Source organism: Megalops cyprinoides, chromosome 13 (assembly GCF_013368585.1).
Source record: "Megalops cyprinoides isolate fMegCyp1 chromosome 13, fMegCyp1.pri, whole genome shotgun sequence".
NCBI lineage: Eukaryota > Metazoa > Chordata > Actinopteri > Elopiformes > Megalopidae > Megalops > Megalops cyprinoides.
The window spans coordinates 8905939-8920082 of record NC_050595.1 but is presented as its reverse complement, the minus strand read 5'-3'; the positions used below and the strand labels follow the sequence as shown (position 1 = coordinate 8920082).

The following is a 14144-nucleotide window of genomic DNA, read 5'->3' as shown; positions in this document are numbered from 1 at the left end:
GATAAATACTACTCATGTCTATGTGACTCTATATTTGTATTCCTAGGGCAGCTAAGAGGTTCAACATTTTAAATAAAGATGATCAATTCTGTTATTAAAGACACAAGATTTTCAAGTTTGAAAGAACAGTTTAAAGCTTTATCTTTTGTTTATCCTTTTTACCCAAATGCTTTTTTTCTAAAAACATATGTGAATATTTTCTCAAGGGTACAATTTTATTTGCTCATTGTGACTCACGAGTCTTGTAGAGCAGGGCTGTTAACAGCACCAAAACCATTACACGAGAAGTTGTCAAGTTCATATTGTATATCACAGCTAATAAAGAGATTATCTGAATGCTCTCACAACACTGAGTGTCAGACGAAAGTGATTTAAACGCCTCTCTCTATGAAAACAACAACAGAAAAAGCCCTGCGGCATTCCCATACCCTGGGAGCTGTGTGCACCTTCAGAGTGTTGCTAAGATACATCTATGCATTTTCATTTGCGGAATGTAATTAGATTATGGTGGCTTGGGAAGTGCAGTTTTATTAGACAACTCAGAGGGCTCATGCTGTTGCCATGATGCTTAAAGAGTTTGATGGAAATGATTGGAATTTGGATTGGTAGGACCGAGCTGAAGAAGAGGCAGGTAGTGTACTGTACATCCAACATCTGACTGTAAGACCTGACTATAGACCCTGAAGGACAGAACCAGTAATGACAAACCTTTGGGAGAGAGGGTTGATAAGGGTTAATATTCTGCTTATATCCGTTGCAGTTATCAGCATCTTCTTTGTGTATAACAGCTTTATTGGTGACTATATTCGTTAGAAATGCTCTTTTTAATAAACTCAGTGTGAGTGGACTTACACAGTGCATATGTGTGATCATGAAAAAAATTGAAATATATATCATATTGACATGAGTTGATGTTTAAATAAATTTAGTCTCTATTATACTTTATTACTCCCTCTCCCAATGGCCCTGTCTGTGTTCAGTAGTATTTGACTTTTCATGTCTTGATGGGTTTTTGCTACACTTTCTTGAACCCAAAAAAGACAACACTTTATATACAGAATTATGAACATGATTTATGATCCTCTTCCAAGGAGGAGTACTTGTGCCAAATAAAGTCCTGTTTTCCATCATAAAGAGATTAAATATAACCACGTCATGCAGAAACTTTTTTGTTCATTTACAGCATTTTTCATGCAGAGTTGCATTCTAGTTCAGGTTGATTCTTAGTCTTGATTTCTTTTAATTGATTCCTTTTCTGGAGCTCCTAAAATGGCCAGTATCTCTCTCATCTTGCATTATGACAGTTTTGTCATTTCATGTCATTTCAAGAACATGTAATCTTAAAAGTATTTTAAGAAAAAAGAAAAACTTTAAAAGGGCTTGAGGCCTAAGCGATGACAGAATGAGGTTGTGGTGCTTTGCAGTTGAAACAAGTGCACTGTGTCAGCCGTTAGCACTCTCCGTGCGATTCCCCTCAAACCTGCTTTTGACACTCTGAGAAGATACAAGCTGCTTAGACACTTAGCTGGAGCTTCTATGGGTATTAATGTCGGAGACTGTCCTGCTCTGTTTTTTTAAATAGTTCAAACACTCAAATGTTGAAAGGTGAATATTTTCCTGGAATACCTAAATTAATATTTATGTAGGCTTTTTTTCTTGCAGTTCTTTGATCTCTTACAATTTATGGAATGGTAGCCGTCTGGGCAGACAACATGTGAACAACAAAATATTTTAGGTCTATGTAGCCTTTGAACAGCCAATGCCTATACAGTATACTGACTAATGCATAATAAAGTGAGTGAATTTATTAACGCAGCCAAACCGGTTTACACCCACAGCGTGTTAGGATTTCTTAAATCATTCGATATTAGTAGTGTCTCTTGCTTCATGTTGATCGCTGTTTTGTTAAAATATTTGAAATGTCTGGTCATCAGCCATTTTTTATAGCCTATTTCATTTACATTTTTTTAATTCTAGTCTAGACGGCCAAATGATTCAAAGCATGCAAAGCGAAAAGATATTCATGTGCCAGGCGTTTGAAAATCCAACCACCTTTCTTTTTCAGTCACACTCAGGAGTTAAACCTAGATTAAGCCGACATGTACAATTTTGAAGCATTAGGTACTGGAGTACAGCGTTCAGGAAAATGAATAACAAGAGCCGATGTGTTTGTGTTCGCCGACACGAAGAACGCGGCTACGTCTAAACGGTAAATCTGGCTGTAGTGCCGCGTCTGTGTCGCGGACGGTAGGCAGCCGCGCTAAGTGGGAGGAGACGCTGCAGATTAATAAACCGGACCCCTGTCTGCGCCGTGGACGTTAACTACCTCAGAGGCGACTGGGCTAAGAGCAGCACTGGACAATATCATCAGAGGAAAAAAACGTATCTGCCTGTTCCGCTAAATCAACTGCACTCACTTCATATAGCCTATCTGCTGTATACAGTATCTAAAAGGTACCTGGCCCTACCAGTGATGATAATGCCAGATTTCTTGAGGAGCCAGAGAAAGGCTAGGTCTCTTGGTCGCTCCTTGGACTGCTCCAGTGTTTTGCGATCGCTTGTTATAATTCAGATAAATATTCCCTTGGGGTTCCACCAAGACATTAACAAAGCCATTAAAGCTGCAACAAGAGAGTTCTGAGAGGACTGCAAGAGAATCATAGAGCATGTAGCAGATGTTCGCAACATGGTATTTAGTACCGAACCAAGGCTAGATAAAAATAAGATCAAATGAAATGTACTGTTTTTCTACTTAAATAAGATATATCTGATTTCTTCCTGGCTAGCATATAAGTACTTTTTTCTCACGACAAAGCAGCACTTCCTTATAATGCTCAAATGAGTCAAACTCTTAATGTGGAACCTAAAGATATTTCAAGCAAGTTATTGAGGTCTGCGGCTTTCAAAATCAATGGGTAGGCTTTGCTTCTTCTCTCTTCATTCTCAACTATTTGCTTGCTGTAGTAGGTGCATCTTGTTCCACTGTAATCTTTTTTTAACTGTTTATGGCATTTTCATTACATTTACATGGGGCTGCATAGGGGATGATCTTATCCAAAATGTTTTGCATAGGTTACGGTTCTTACATGTTAGATGTTACCCATTAAAATGATGTTAATGTAATTTATACAGAGCCATGGGTAGAACAACAATCCCCCAGAGGGGAATCAAACCAGCAACTTTTGGGTTGGTTCCCTGGCACAAAGACCCTAACTGATGAAGTGTCTTTGTGATGAACTGTATATCCAAGTTTGAGAGGAACCACAGAAAACTGACCAAGCAGTGGAACCTTTTGGCCAACATTCAGACTAGAAGAAAAGCTGACCATAGACATTTATATGCAGTTTTGGGATGGATTAACAGGGACAGGTCTTAATATTGAGCTCCTGAAGTAAAACAAAGATCAGGACACATAGTCAGCATGAGGTTTTGGGGCTAGGGTGAGGGTTGGGCTATGTTTGCAGTTGGGGTTAGGGTTAGAGCTGTGGTTATGGCGACAGTTGCTTTTTGTTCTCAGGTCAGGGTTAGAGTTAGGATCAGCTTTGGCGTTAATGTTAGGGTTACGGCTTGGCTTGGGCTCATGAAAAAGTTCTTTAACTTTATCTGAGGAATCCTGGGGACATGAACATATTGGGACAGAGAATAATCACAAATGAAAACATCAGAAGTTGATACACCCTGAAAGTATATCTGTGAAAAATGTTATACTTATTCATCTGGTGATCAGAATGTTTGGATGAAAAGCCTACATTTTGTTTCAATCAAGGTTAGCATCTGGTACCTCCGGGTCTCTGCTCCAGACTTTATTGAAAAGAAAGAATAAATATTGATAGCCTTTCCTCTAGTTTTTCCCCCCTGTGGGCAATATTTTTTTGAAAAAGACACATTAATAGCAACAATTCCCAAAGGTGCTCCAAAGGCACATAGTGTTGATCGAAGCTTAATTAATAAAAGAACAAAGTGCCAGACAAGCTATATTAATGTAGATACCGGAACCTACATGGGCTGTTACCCCCAGAGGTGTCATATTAGGTATTTATCCCCCTGAGTTTTTAAATATGCAAGAACTGGCATGGCCATTAAATAGGGATTTTTACATGTTTCTCTGCAGAATGCCAAGTAGTAATCATTTTCTTAATTAGATGGACGGGTCCAAATCTTAATTTGCAATATTTAAGAATGACAGTTTAAATGAAGTCCTGGAGTCTATACAGGCTCACCAGGCTCTCCTCCAGGGAGCACCAAGAAACCGTGGCAATGGGATTAAACAATGTATTAAGTGGACTAGAAAACAGTTTAAAATTGGGCAAGGTTCCGCCTTCTTTATGTCTGTCTTTTTGTAGTGTAGGGAACAGTTTGGTCATTTACGTCCGATGGAGATGCAAAATTAAATCTGTTTCATAAACCCTAAAAGGAAGCCATAAGAAATGTGACCCCACTCTCAACTTTTCAAGGAGCATTACATTTGAAATACCTTGGTGAGGAAATCAATCCCTCCTTACACCCTATCAGACTCAAATGATCAAAGACAGCTAAATAAGAAGGGAGTGACAGAGAGGCATTTTTAAAAAAAAAAAAAAAAAAGATAAAACTTTAATCTGCATATAGAGGAATACAGGATAGAGTCATGGAGGAGTATTGGCAGTCATGGGGAATAGTCCACTGACTGACAACTGTAAAGTATGGGGATTAAGGGAGTAAATGATAAGAGGTGAGGTAGCACTCTTGAGGGGTTTTCTCGCCAAAGGAAATATGCAGAGAACAGTTGCTACTGGTCGTAACCATTGCCAAGGAGCTAGCATATAAGCCTTTAATCATATCTATAAAGACCTTATCAAGACCCATACAGTCTAACACTGCCCAAAGATATTGCCAGTCCGGGCAGTTGAAGGCTCTCTCTGCTGAAATAGCACAGGGTAGTTTTATATCTGCAGCTGAAGAAATGAAATGGAGGAGGCAACAGGCATTATCAGATGTTAGGCAGGTTTGTAGGAAGCCTGTTTGGTCATGATGAATCAGTCTTGTCGTTAATTCTGACATGGTGTGCAAGTACTTTAGAGTAAACTTTGGGGTCCTTGCCTTTTTGTGATAACGCTTAGGGAACCATAGTGTACTGCAAGGACTCCCCTAAAAGAACATTTTGTACCATGTGTTTTAACAATTTTGTAAAAATTCAGGGGAGATAGCATCAGGATGAGATGATTTACTCTTATTTGTACTTGGCACTGCTTCTCTTAGCTCCTTTTAAGAGAAAGGAGCTCCAAGGAAGACTGCTTCACAAAGTAAGGACATGACATTTGCAGTTTATTTACAGAAATTGAGTGTTTGTGATTGCTAGAAGGACTATCAGAACTAATAAGTTTAGAGTAAAGGGAACAGAATTCTGAGTTTATGAAGGAACCATTATGAAGGGCCCAAAATTACATCACTACTTTGGAGACCTAATAAACATGATGTTGGCTAAACAGTTATTAGCTTGGAGTGGTAGAGTTGTAAGACCAGGTTGCTTAAAATACTTGTGCTGCTCGAATGTACACATGACAAAACTGACTCATTCAATCTGAATCAAAGCGATAGATTGAGATCTTTTTTGGCAAAATATCCTTTTTTTAACATATTTTGCTGTATAAGGTCATCTGACAATAATAGAATCCTTGTAAGGCCTATGAGCTGTGTATTTCCTGAATGTGCAGGGTCAATACTATACTTTTAAACTCAATCAATTGTGGTTTTTTGTATTCTTCATTCATATTCATGAGGATACATTAAACATACAGAGCACCACTGGCAGCGTTCAACGAATTTGTGTTGTATTTGTGTCTAATGCAACCTGCCATTCATAAACAAATGCCCCCTCAGTTCGGACTCACTGTACTCCTGACACAATTAGCCGCACCAATGATGTCATCCATTTTAATCATGTCATTCTTCTTTGAAGCAGCACCAGTTATCAGCAAATGTCATTTCCTAAAGATAACGCCAGTCTTGGCCTACACCCAGATACATCCTAACTCAAGTCTGAAAAATAGTATCCTGCTGATAGCAAGAATGTGAAATGGCCTCCAGTTCAGGCAGAATTTAGGTTCTGATTGCTTGAATGAAGATGCTGCATAAGCAAATGTTCTCACTGATTTTAAGATGCAACAATGCTGCCCGCTACATTTCGAGACCCATTAGCATTCCTCTGCAGTTTGTGACCCCACCTTTTTGGAGTCTGTCTGGAAGGGGATTATATCCTAAGCATATCTTCAATTTGTTTCCTGCTCATAATGCCTCGTCCTGGCCATTCAGGGCATTAGTGATGAAAATTAATATCCTAATTTACTGAGGCTATTATTTCTAACTGTAACCGATTTTCTTCATTAGCCAGAATATGATTAGAGTGGAGCTGTACTTTGTTGTGAGGTGGGTTGTGGAGGCTGGGAGAGAGAGATTTTTGGACGAGGGTTGTGTGTTCCGTGGAGCTGTGAGTGGCGTTGTGTGGGAGGCATGTGATGTTAGATCATGTGCACTCAACACCAGCTGTGCACATGTGCGGGTCAAACCAGTCTAGACTGAGCATAATTCACTCTGTCCTGGACTGGGAATGATCTCAAACCGAGTGCTGGGACAAAACTGGGTCATGTTACTTTCGTCCATGTTGTGATATTGGGTTTATCTGAGAGACCTCAGAAAAGTAAAGGAGAAAATACAGCGAACCCCATACTAGCCTACAGAAAAGATCTGCAGCCTGTGCTGGATTCCTGGGAGACACCTCTGCCTAAAAGCTGGTGTGGCACACATTGACTCTCAGTGGATGCCAAATTTCTCCAAGTTGCGATTTGGTGATATGAAGTGGCCGAGGTCTCCATTCCTCCTCAGCAATGACTATGGTTATCTGGCCACTCCTCTTACTAGATAAAAGATATTGTACGTGTGCATCATTTTGGTTTTATGTCATCTTTATCTTTTTATGTGCTATCATGGTGAGCTCTCAGGTGGTCTGGTGTACCTCAGTGAAAACCCAACCTGTCATGCTGCCCAGGTACCTCATACATTTCCCCACATCTGTAACATTACGGCAAAGTTAAGCTGGAGCATTATGGCGCCATTCAGAGAACATTATTTATTAGCTGAGTGTGGAAGATGTATTATTCTGGAGAGATGGATCTCACCTCAGGGTTTCTTTGAAGGTTGGGGGGAGTCATTTTCTGCCTGACAAGGCTCAACTGGAGGGTAATTAACACAGAATTATCCCCTCTAGTGGCTGCTGAATTATTCCCTCGAGTGATGATCCCTCTCGCAATGCTCTTTTTTTCATAAAGTGCCAATCAGATGATCAGCTTCATTCAAAATCCACGTCGGTGTCTAAACTCTTTCTCCCGCTAACTGAAAAGGTTTTTGATCTTGGAAATTATTTCACTAACTTGATAAATGTAAATAATTTTGGTCTTGACTGATGTCCACCAAATTTGGTAGTATTTATTCACTTCTACCATTTCTGTGTTATGTAAGAATACTGCTGTGAAAGGAAACATTTCCCTTAGCCTAGATTCCATGTAAACGATGCACAGTACATATATTGGCCACTGGTATGCAACCATTGGTGTTTTTTCAGGTCATGCCTTGCTTACATTCTTGGCTTGTGCTTGCTAAATAGTGAAATTCCAGTTAATCCAAATGGTGTTTTTCACGGTAAAAAAGGAGCCATCAGTATGCTGCATATTTTTAGCCAAGGGAACATTTTGTGTCTTTGTTCTTAAAAAGGGTCAGTGCCTTCAGTTAAGACCAAAAGTGATGAAACACAACAGACTAATAGCAGCTGAACTCCTCTTGACAATCAAAGGAAGAACAGTGGGGAAAAAAACAACTGCTGCGGGGGAAATACGAAAGACTTTCTGACTAGTGAGACAGCCCATGAAATTGAAGTTTGGATGATTGAATATGGTGTACCGGTATATGGTTCCCACAGTGGAAAGAAGGTGAAAAAGGGGGATTGCTCTGCTTCTTTTTCACATTAACTAAACCTTGCTGTCATAACATTGCGAGCAGTACTTTGGGAATATGCTGGCATTCAGTGTTTTGCATCTGAGGCTTAACTGACATGCGTGGTAATAGGGAGATATCCGTGGTGCTAACTGGAGTTAGGACGCTGAGCTGCTGTCTGCACCCACCCGCAGTTTGTTTTTAGGAGTCTTGGGAAACTGTGTTTGTACAGAATGGGAAAGGATGGCTTGCTTTTGGGCTTGGCTGATGGATGGTGAAGCCCTGAAAGAAATGTGGTCATTAGTGTAAGGCTTAAAGTAAGGGTTGTGGGAGATTTCATCTTTTCTGTTGGATCTGCAGAATTGTCACGCTTGTCTCACAATCAACAAGAGAAAACGGAGTCCAACTGTCAAACAGCAACCAAAAGGTAACAACTGACATAAACAAAAGAAGAGTTATTTGCAATAAAGTCACAGCACAAATGTTTTTTTTGTTTGGAACATCTTAGAGACCTGAGTCACAAAAAAACCCCACAAAATAAGAGTTTTGACTTTATGACTGGACACTGGGGGAAGGACTGCTCCAAATTTGAGCATTTCACTTACGGTAAACCCTGAGATAAAATAACAGAGAAAGAGAAGAAAAGCTTGAGGTTTTCATTGACAGAGTGACCTTTGAGTAACCCAATTTGGAGTTCTCCTTGTCCAGTGGGAGGGGAGCAAAGAGCCTGTGTGTGTGTGTGTGTGTGTGTGTGTACTTCTTTTTCCGAGAGAGAGCTCTCTTGTAACAGAGCAGAACAGAAGAACAGGGAGACGGGGTTCACTGTCTCACAGAGCAGGAAAGCACACAGCTTGTCTCCCAGCAGTGCAGCTCCTGGTCACAGACATGAATGACATCAAACTGGCCCTGCTGGGGAGTGAAGGAGCAGGGAAATCAGGTGAGATCTCGAGTGTGGGCAGTGCTTTTTCTGCTGCGGTTACAGTGTGGTCCCCTCAGGGGACTAGGGATAACTGTCCTGCAACAGTGTGGTGCTTTACTCTTGTGAGTGTAGTGTATACTGAAGTCAACACTTTGCATTCACTCAGCTTTTGCTGTTATGTTGAGGTGCAGCAAAAACGTCACAGCGAACGTTGAATAAATGTTGTGAGAATGCTGTATGTTGGCTTTGACAGATTGGGTACAATGCAATCCATATTCTTTTGCTGTCATTGTGTTTGTGTTTGTACACTGAGGACAGACTGAGAGGACACTTTAAACCCAAGGTCAAGCCTGCTGAGCGCGGAGAGATAAATGTGCGTTTACAAGATGAATGTGCTTCATTTTTTAGCGTGTCTTTGAACGAAGAATGTGGTGTCTGTAAGTGCTTTATTATACACAGAAATTACAGTAAAAATGGGAACTGACTTGTTAAAGTACTTCTTTGTGAGAGCAGATGTGAGGATTTTTTTTGTCTTTACTGTCTGCTGTATCATCTCTCAAGCCACATCATTATACTGAATGCTAAATATCATATATATATATTAACCAACTTATGATATATATTGTAATTCTTTACTATTAAGATATATATTACTAATTAATTACCCCTGGTTCCATGAGAGTACAGATTAAGATGTGCCGAACTGGCCCCTCTGCAGTGTTTTAAGGGACGTGGGGACTGCAGTAAGAAGAACAGTGGGGTGTCCCATTTGTCCTGCCAAGTTTGAGACCGGTTTCTGTGGCAATGTTCAGGGCTGCAGTTATACATTTCAACAGCTGCAGGGGACTTGTTTAAGGGGCCAGAAAGGCAACGTTCCCACCACACTCAGCTCGCGGCTGTGTGAGCTCATACACACACGAAACTCAATCCCCGGCTTCCCGAGAACGTCCATCAATGCAGCTTCTAAATATTTCATACAAAAGAGGTAGTGTGTTTGTGGTCAGGGAAGGGGGGGCGGAAAAAGCACAAAGGCAACTGTTTTAATTCACAGGGCAAAATGTCTGAGAATTTACACTTGTGTCCCTGGCCTTTGGCTCTTCCGCCAATCTTCGTCATCATGTGTGAGTCATTTTTCATTGGCCGCCTCAGTAGATAGAGATGTTCACTGTCCTTGTTGTTGCCTTGGCCCAGCTGTCTTGGTGAGGTTTCTGACTAAGCGATTCATCGGAGAGTACGCCTCCAATTCCAGTGAGTATTTAAGCTTCCCAGCGAATGCTGAACGCTCTCTCAACATTACCAAATGCTATAACAATCTGACAGTGCTGCAAAAATCGTTTAGGAATACTATGAGAATGTCGCATTTTAACTGTACAGCTCTGTCTCTTTCATCATTTCACCAACAGCAATGAACATATAGTATATAGAGGTCTACTTCATATCATTTTCTTGAAAATCATACACCAACAGCACACAACTAGGAACATCCTCTTAGTGTTGCTAAAAGTCTCAAAAAATAATGATTTAATACTATATGTAATGTGGGAACAACCATACAGGGCTGATTAGCAAATGTAAGTGATATGTTTAAATAACATTACTGTCAACATCTATTCTGCAGCATGACAAATGCGTTGCTGAACTGAAGTCATAATTGCTGCATGAAGTCATAGGCATGTCAACGACTTAGCAATATTTATTGCATTTCTAACATGATGGAGGATGGTTTGCCTTTAATGCTGTAGTTTAGTCAGGGGGGGCATATGATTTCAAACCCCTCCACTCGTGGCTAATTCCCTTAAATGTATTAATTTATCTGCTCCAGCAGAACAGCCATACCAGGGATTTTTGTGGCTTATAGTAATCATTGCTCTGGACTGCTATTACGTGTGCATCGCAGCGTGGTAGATTGGTCCACTTTTATTTGATGGCTATAAAGTTCAATTTAACTATCGACCTATTTTTGCGATTGGGAGGTTATACTTGATCTGCTACATGTGTTTCTCATCACAATCAGAATCCCTGTGAATATGCTGTTGCAGATTCTTTATACCGTAAAAGGCTGTCCATCGATGGCAGGCAGCTGAACCTGGAGATTTTTGATCCGTGCTCTCAGGTGAGAATTTTTCTGATCATTTCCTCCCAGCCAGCATGTGACATTCACAAAATACTGCCACAACACTGATGCAATGTTGTAAAGCCTTTGCATATAGAGTCCAGTTTTGCCTCTCACAGTATAACAAGGTATATTGTGATCTTCTATGTGAACACTCCATATGCAGTACAAATGCTTATTTATGACATGTGTAGCTACAGTCATGCACAGTGTCTATATATAATTAAATATGGAAATGATACATTGCGGAAATATTATGGTTTGATTTGACTTTTATCTAGCCCTGAGGCATTGTGCATCAATGCTTTTGAAGATGAGAAATGGCAGTATAACCTCACTGCTTTTGGCAGCTGCATCTGAGGCTTAATTAAAATATCTTGGGGGTCTGGAAAAAAGACTGTGCTTGGATCTTTTCCCTCTAGGTTGCTGAAAACTGATATTTAAGTGAGATATTCCATGTACTATCTCATTCACATGTCTCATCTGCTTTTAATCCATAATCTCAAACTCCTATGAAAAAAAGATGAATAGTATGCTTGGGATTCTCCCCATTCCCATTCATTTCTTTTCCTGTAAGCCCCATTAGCAGTGGGTAGCTGATGGGGGGGTGTTTAAACTGTCACTGCCCACCCCCCCATCCCCCCCCAGACCGCAGAGAGCAGGTGTATCCTGGAGGAGCCAGTGGAATGGGCGGACGGCTTCATTGTGGTGTACAACATTAGTGACCGCACGTCCTTCCTCAACTCCAAAAACATTCTGCGACAGATCAGAGAGACTCGCGCGGAGAACTGCAAGGGGTGAGTGACACCATGACCCCCCCATGGCACCCCAAACACCCAGACCAATGGCTGCTGCAAGAGGGGGGTTTAGGCTTTGATGTCTTAATGACTACTACACCGGGTACAGCAAGTGGAGGCCAGTAGTTGGGATGCAGACTTTGCACACCAGCCATAGAGGCCGACTTAGAAATGCCCCATTTAACATGGTAAAAAATGGCATTACGAGGACAAAAAAAATAGAGCAAATTCAAATGAACAGAGCTGGCTAACTGAGATGGAAACGTTGCCTTATAAGCCTTAATAAACAGATTTGCAGGATTTGGAACCTCGGGGCTCTCTTAAGTTAATTATGTGATTAAATGAATTCTTCTGCTCAATTGAATCGGCTTGTATCCAATTTTCTCTCGCCAATTAATTAAAATATGATAAAATGTTAGCACAACTTGGGTTTCAGAGGACATTTATTACATGAAAGTCGTTTGGAGACAATGCGCCGAGGTACAGCTGGAGCTAATTACACCTCTCTAAACGAAATCACGCGGGTGGTCAGCTCTTGCTCCTGCCTTGTGGTTTCTTTTAAACGGGGCTCTATGAGTCTGACGCTCTACAAAAGAGATACAAAGCGGCCCCGCAAGCAGTGGAATTAACACTGCACTCATGCTATTTCTGTTTTCATTCCACCTCAGTCCTTGACTAGATTGAATCCATTATTTGAATAGGGTGTCAATTTATTTCCTATTCTCAGGCTATATTCAGCTGAAAAGAAGGAAAAAAAAAAAGAATTTAAAGTTTTGACAGCTTTATTATGAAGTCAGTAAAAAAAAAGCCTTCAAGATATAGGACTCCCGTCCTCCAAGGTCAGTATTGTCTATTTCTATTGCAAAGGGCGGCACTATAGCATAGTGGTAAGAAGAAAGGCTTGTAACCAAAAGGTTGCTGGCTCAATTCCACACAGGGGCACTGCTGCTGTACCCTTGGCCAAGGTACCTAACCCAGAATTGTCTTGGTAAATATCCAGCGATATAAATGGATAACATGTAAAAATTGTAACCTATGTAAGTCGCTCTGGATAAGAGCGACTGCTAAAATGACAATGATTTAATGTATTGTAAAGCAAGGCATATGTCTGTGAGAGCAGCATGCTTGTCAGTCAGGGATGATATTAGCATGCTTAGAAGAATGGTCTGGGTGTTTGGGACAGGGAGGCTGAGGTTCCCATCTGCCTGGTGGGCAACAAGCAGGACCTGTGCCACGCCCGGCAGGTGTGCGAGGAGGAGGGCCGTACCCTGGCCCAGGAGAACAAGTGCCACTTCCAAGAGGTGTCAGCAGCGGAGAACTACCAGGAGATCGCTAACCTCTTCACCAAGCTCATCCGCCAGGTGATGGAGCACCTGAAGCTCCGCGCCGACCGGCGCCGCTACAGCGGCTCCAAGTCCATGGCCAAGCTCATCAACAACGTCTTTGGTAAAAGGAGGAAGTCCGTCTGAGGCTGAGGGCGTGGGCATGGGGTTCAGATGCAGGCTTCAGATGCAGGTTTTGGGCTTCTTGCAGGCTTGGTTGGTGCTTTCAGATAGAAATGGACCAATTTGCTCATGATTGTTCTGCTCATGTGGACTTGAGACAAGGACAGTTCACAGAGTGAACGCCTTTATTCGGGAGTCAGTAAGAGACAAATTGTGGGATTGCTGGACAGGAAGCCCTTGAAGACTTTACACAGTGAAAAAACAAAGAGCTGTAACACATTTGTGCTGTTACTCAGTGACACTCTGTGAGCACAGTCTTTTTCAAAGCATGATTCTCTATCGTTCTCATTTATATTTTCAGCTATTTGTTGGAGTTCATCTTCCAAGCATTTTTCTGATATACACTATAGCAATAATCTTCACTATATGAATGGTGTGCTTTACACATACATTTTCATGTATATCATAAATATTGGGTATATAACAAAAAAAACAGACAGGATGGTAATAACTCTCATTGCACGATTGGTTGTGATGTATGATGTGTGATGATGTGAGATTTTAAAGAGCACATGAGGTTGAGCAAGAATGCAGAAGGTTGAGATGTGCCACCCCCCTCCAATCTAAACTCATCTAAGTAAAGCTAAGTTAAAATCCTCTGGACACTTTTAGAATCCAAATAAACAACATATTAGAATTTGCAAGGAAAGTACAGAATCCAGGGAAATATGTCACCCCTCTCAGCCGGTACAGTAATGAGGTGAGAGTTATGGGTAAATGATTCCTCTAACAGCAGCGCCCGCGACTTCAAATATATCTCTGTCCAATTCCTGCCGCAGCGTTCTGGCACAGAATGGTTTTCATTTTCTGTTGTAACTTTGAGGAAAATTGCATTTCTGTGGCAA

The 14144-nt window shown here is 41.1% G+C and overlaps 1 protein-coding gene across 1 annotated transcript; it reads left to right on the top strand.

Annotated features, from left to right (window-relative positions):
• Positions 1 to 8850: 8850 nt before the first annotated feature.
• On the top strand, positions 8851 to 13333 carry LOC118788569 (ras-related and estrogen-regulated growth inhibitor-like protein). Its single transcript, XM_036544608.1, has 5 exons — positions 8851 to 8902; positions 10076 to 10132; positions 10924 to 10997; positions 11646 to 11794; positions 12978 to 13333. The coding sequence occupies exons 1-5, from the start codon at positions 8851 to 8853 to the stop codon at positions 13261 to 13263; spliced, it is 618 nt and encodes a 205-aa protein (XP_036400501.1). The 3' UTR covers positions 13264 to 13333.
• The last annotated feature ends 811 nt before the right edge of the window (positions 13334 to 14144 follow it).

Excerpts from the sequence above, each read along its gene's own strand:
- LOC118788569 (XM_036544608.1), top strand. The coding sequence starts at position 8,851 with ATGAATGACATCAAACTGGCCCTGCTGGGGAGTGAAGGAGCAGGGAAA. Across the intron at positions 10,133-10,923 it reads AGAGTACGCCTCCAATTCCA|ATTCTTTATACCGTAAAAGG; the intron begins GTGAGTATTTAA and ends ATGCTGTTGCAG. Across the intron at positions 11,795-12,977 it reads CGCGCGGAGAACTGCAAGGG|GGAGGCTGAGGTTCCCATCT; the intron begins GTGAGTGACACC and ends TGTTTGGGACAG.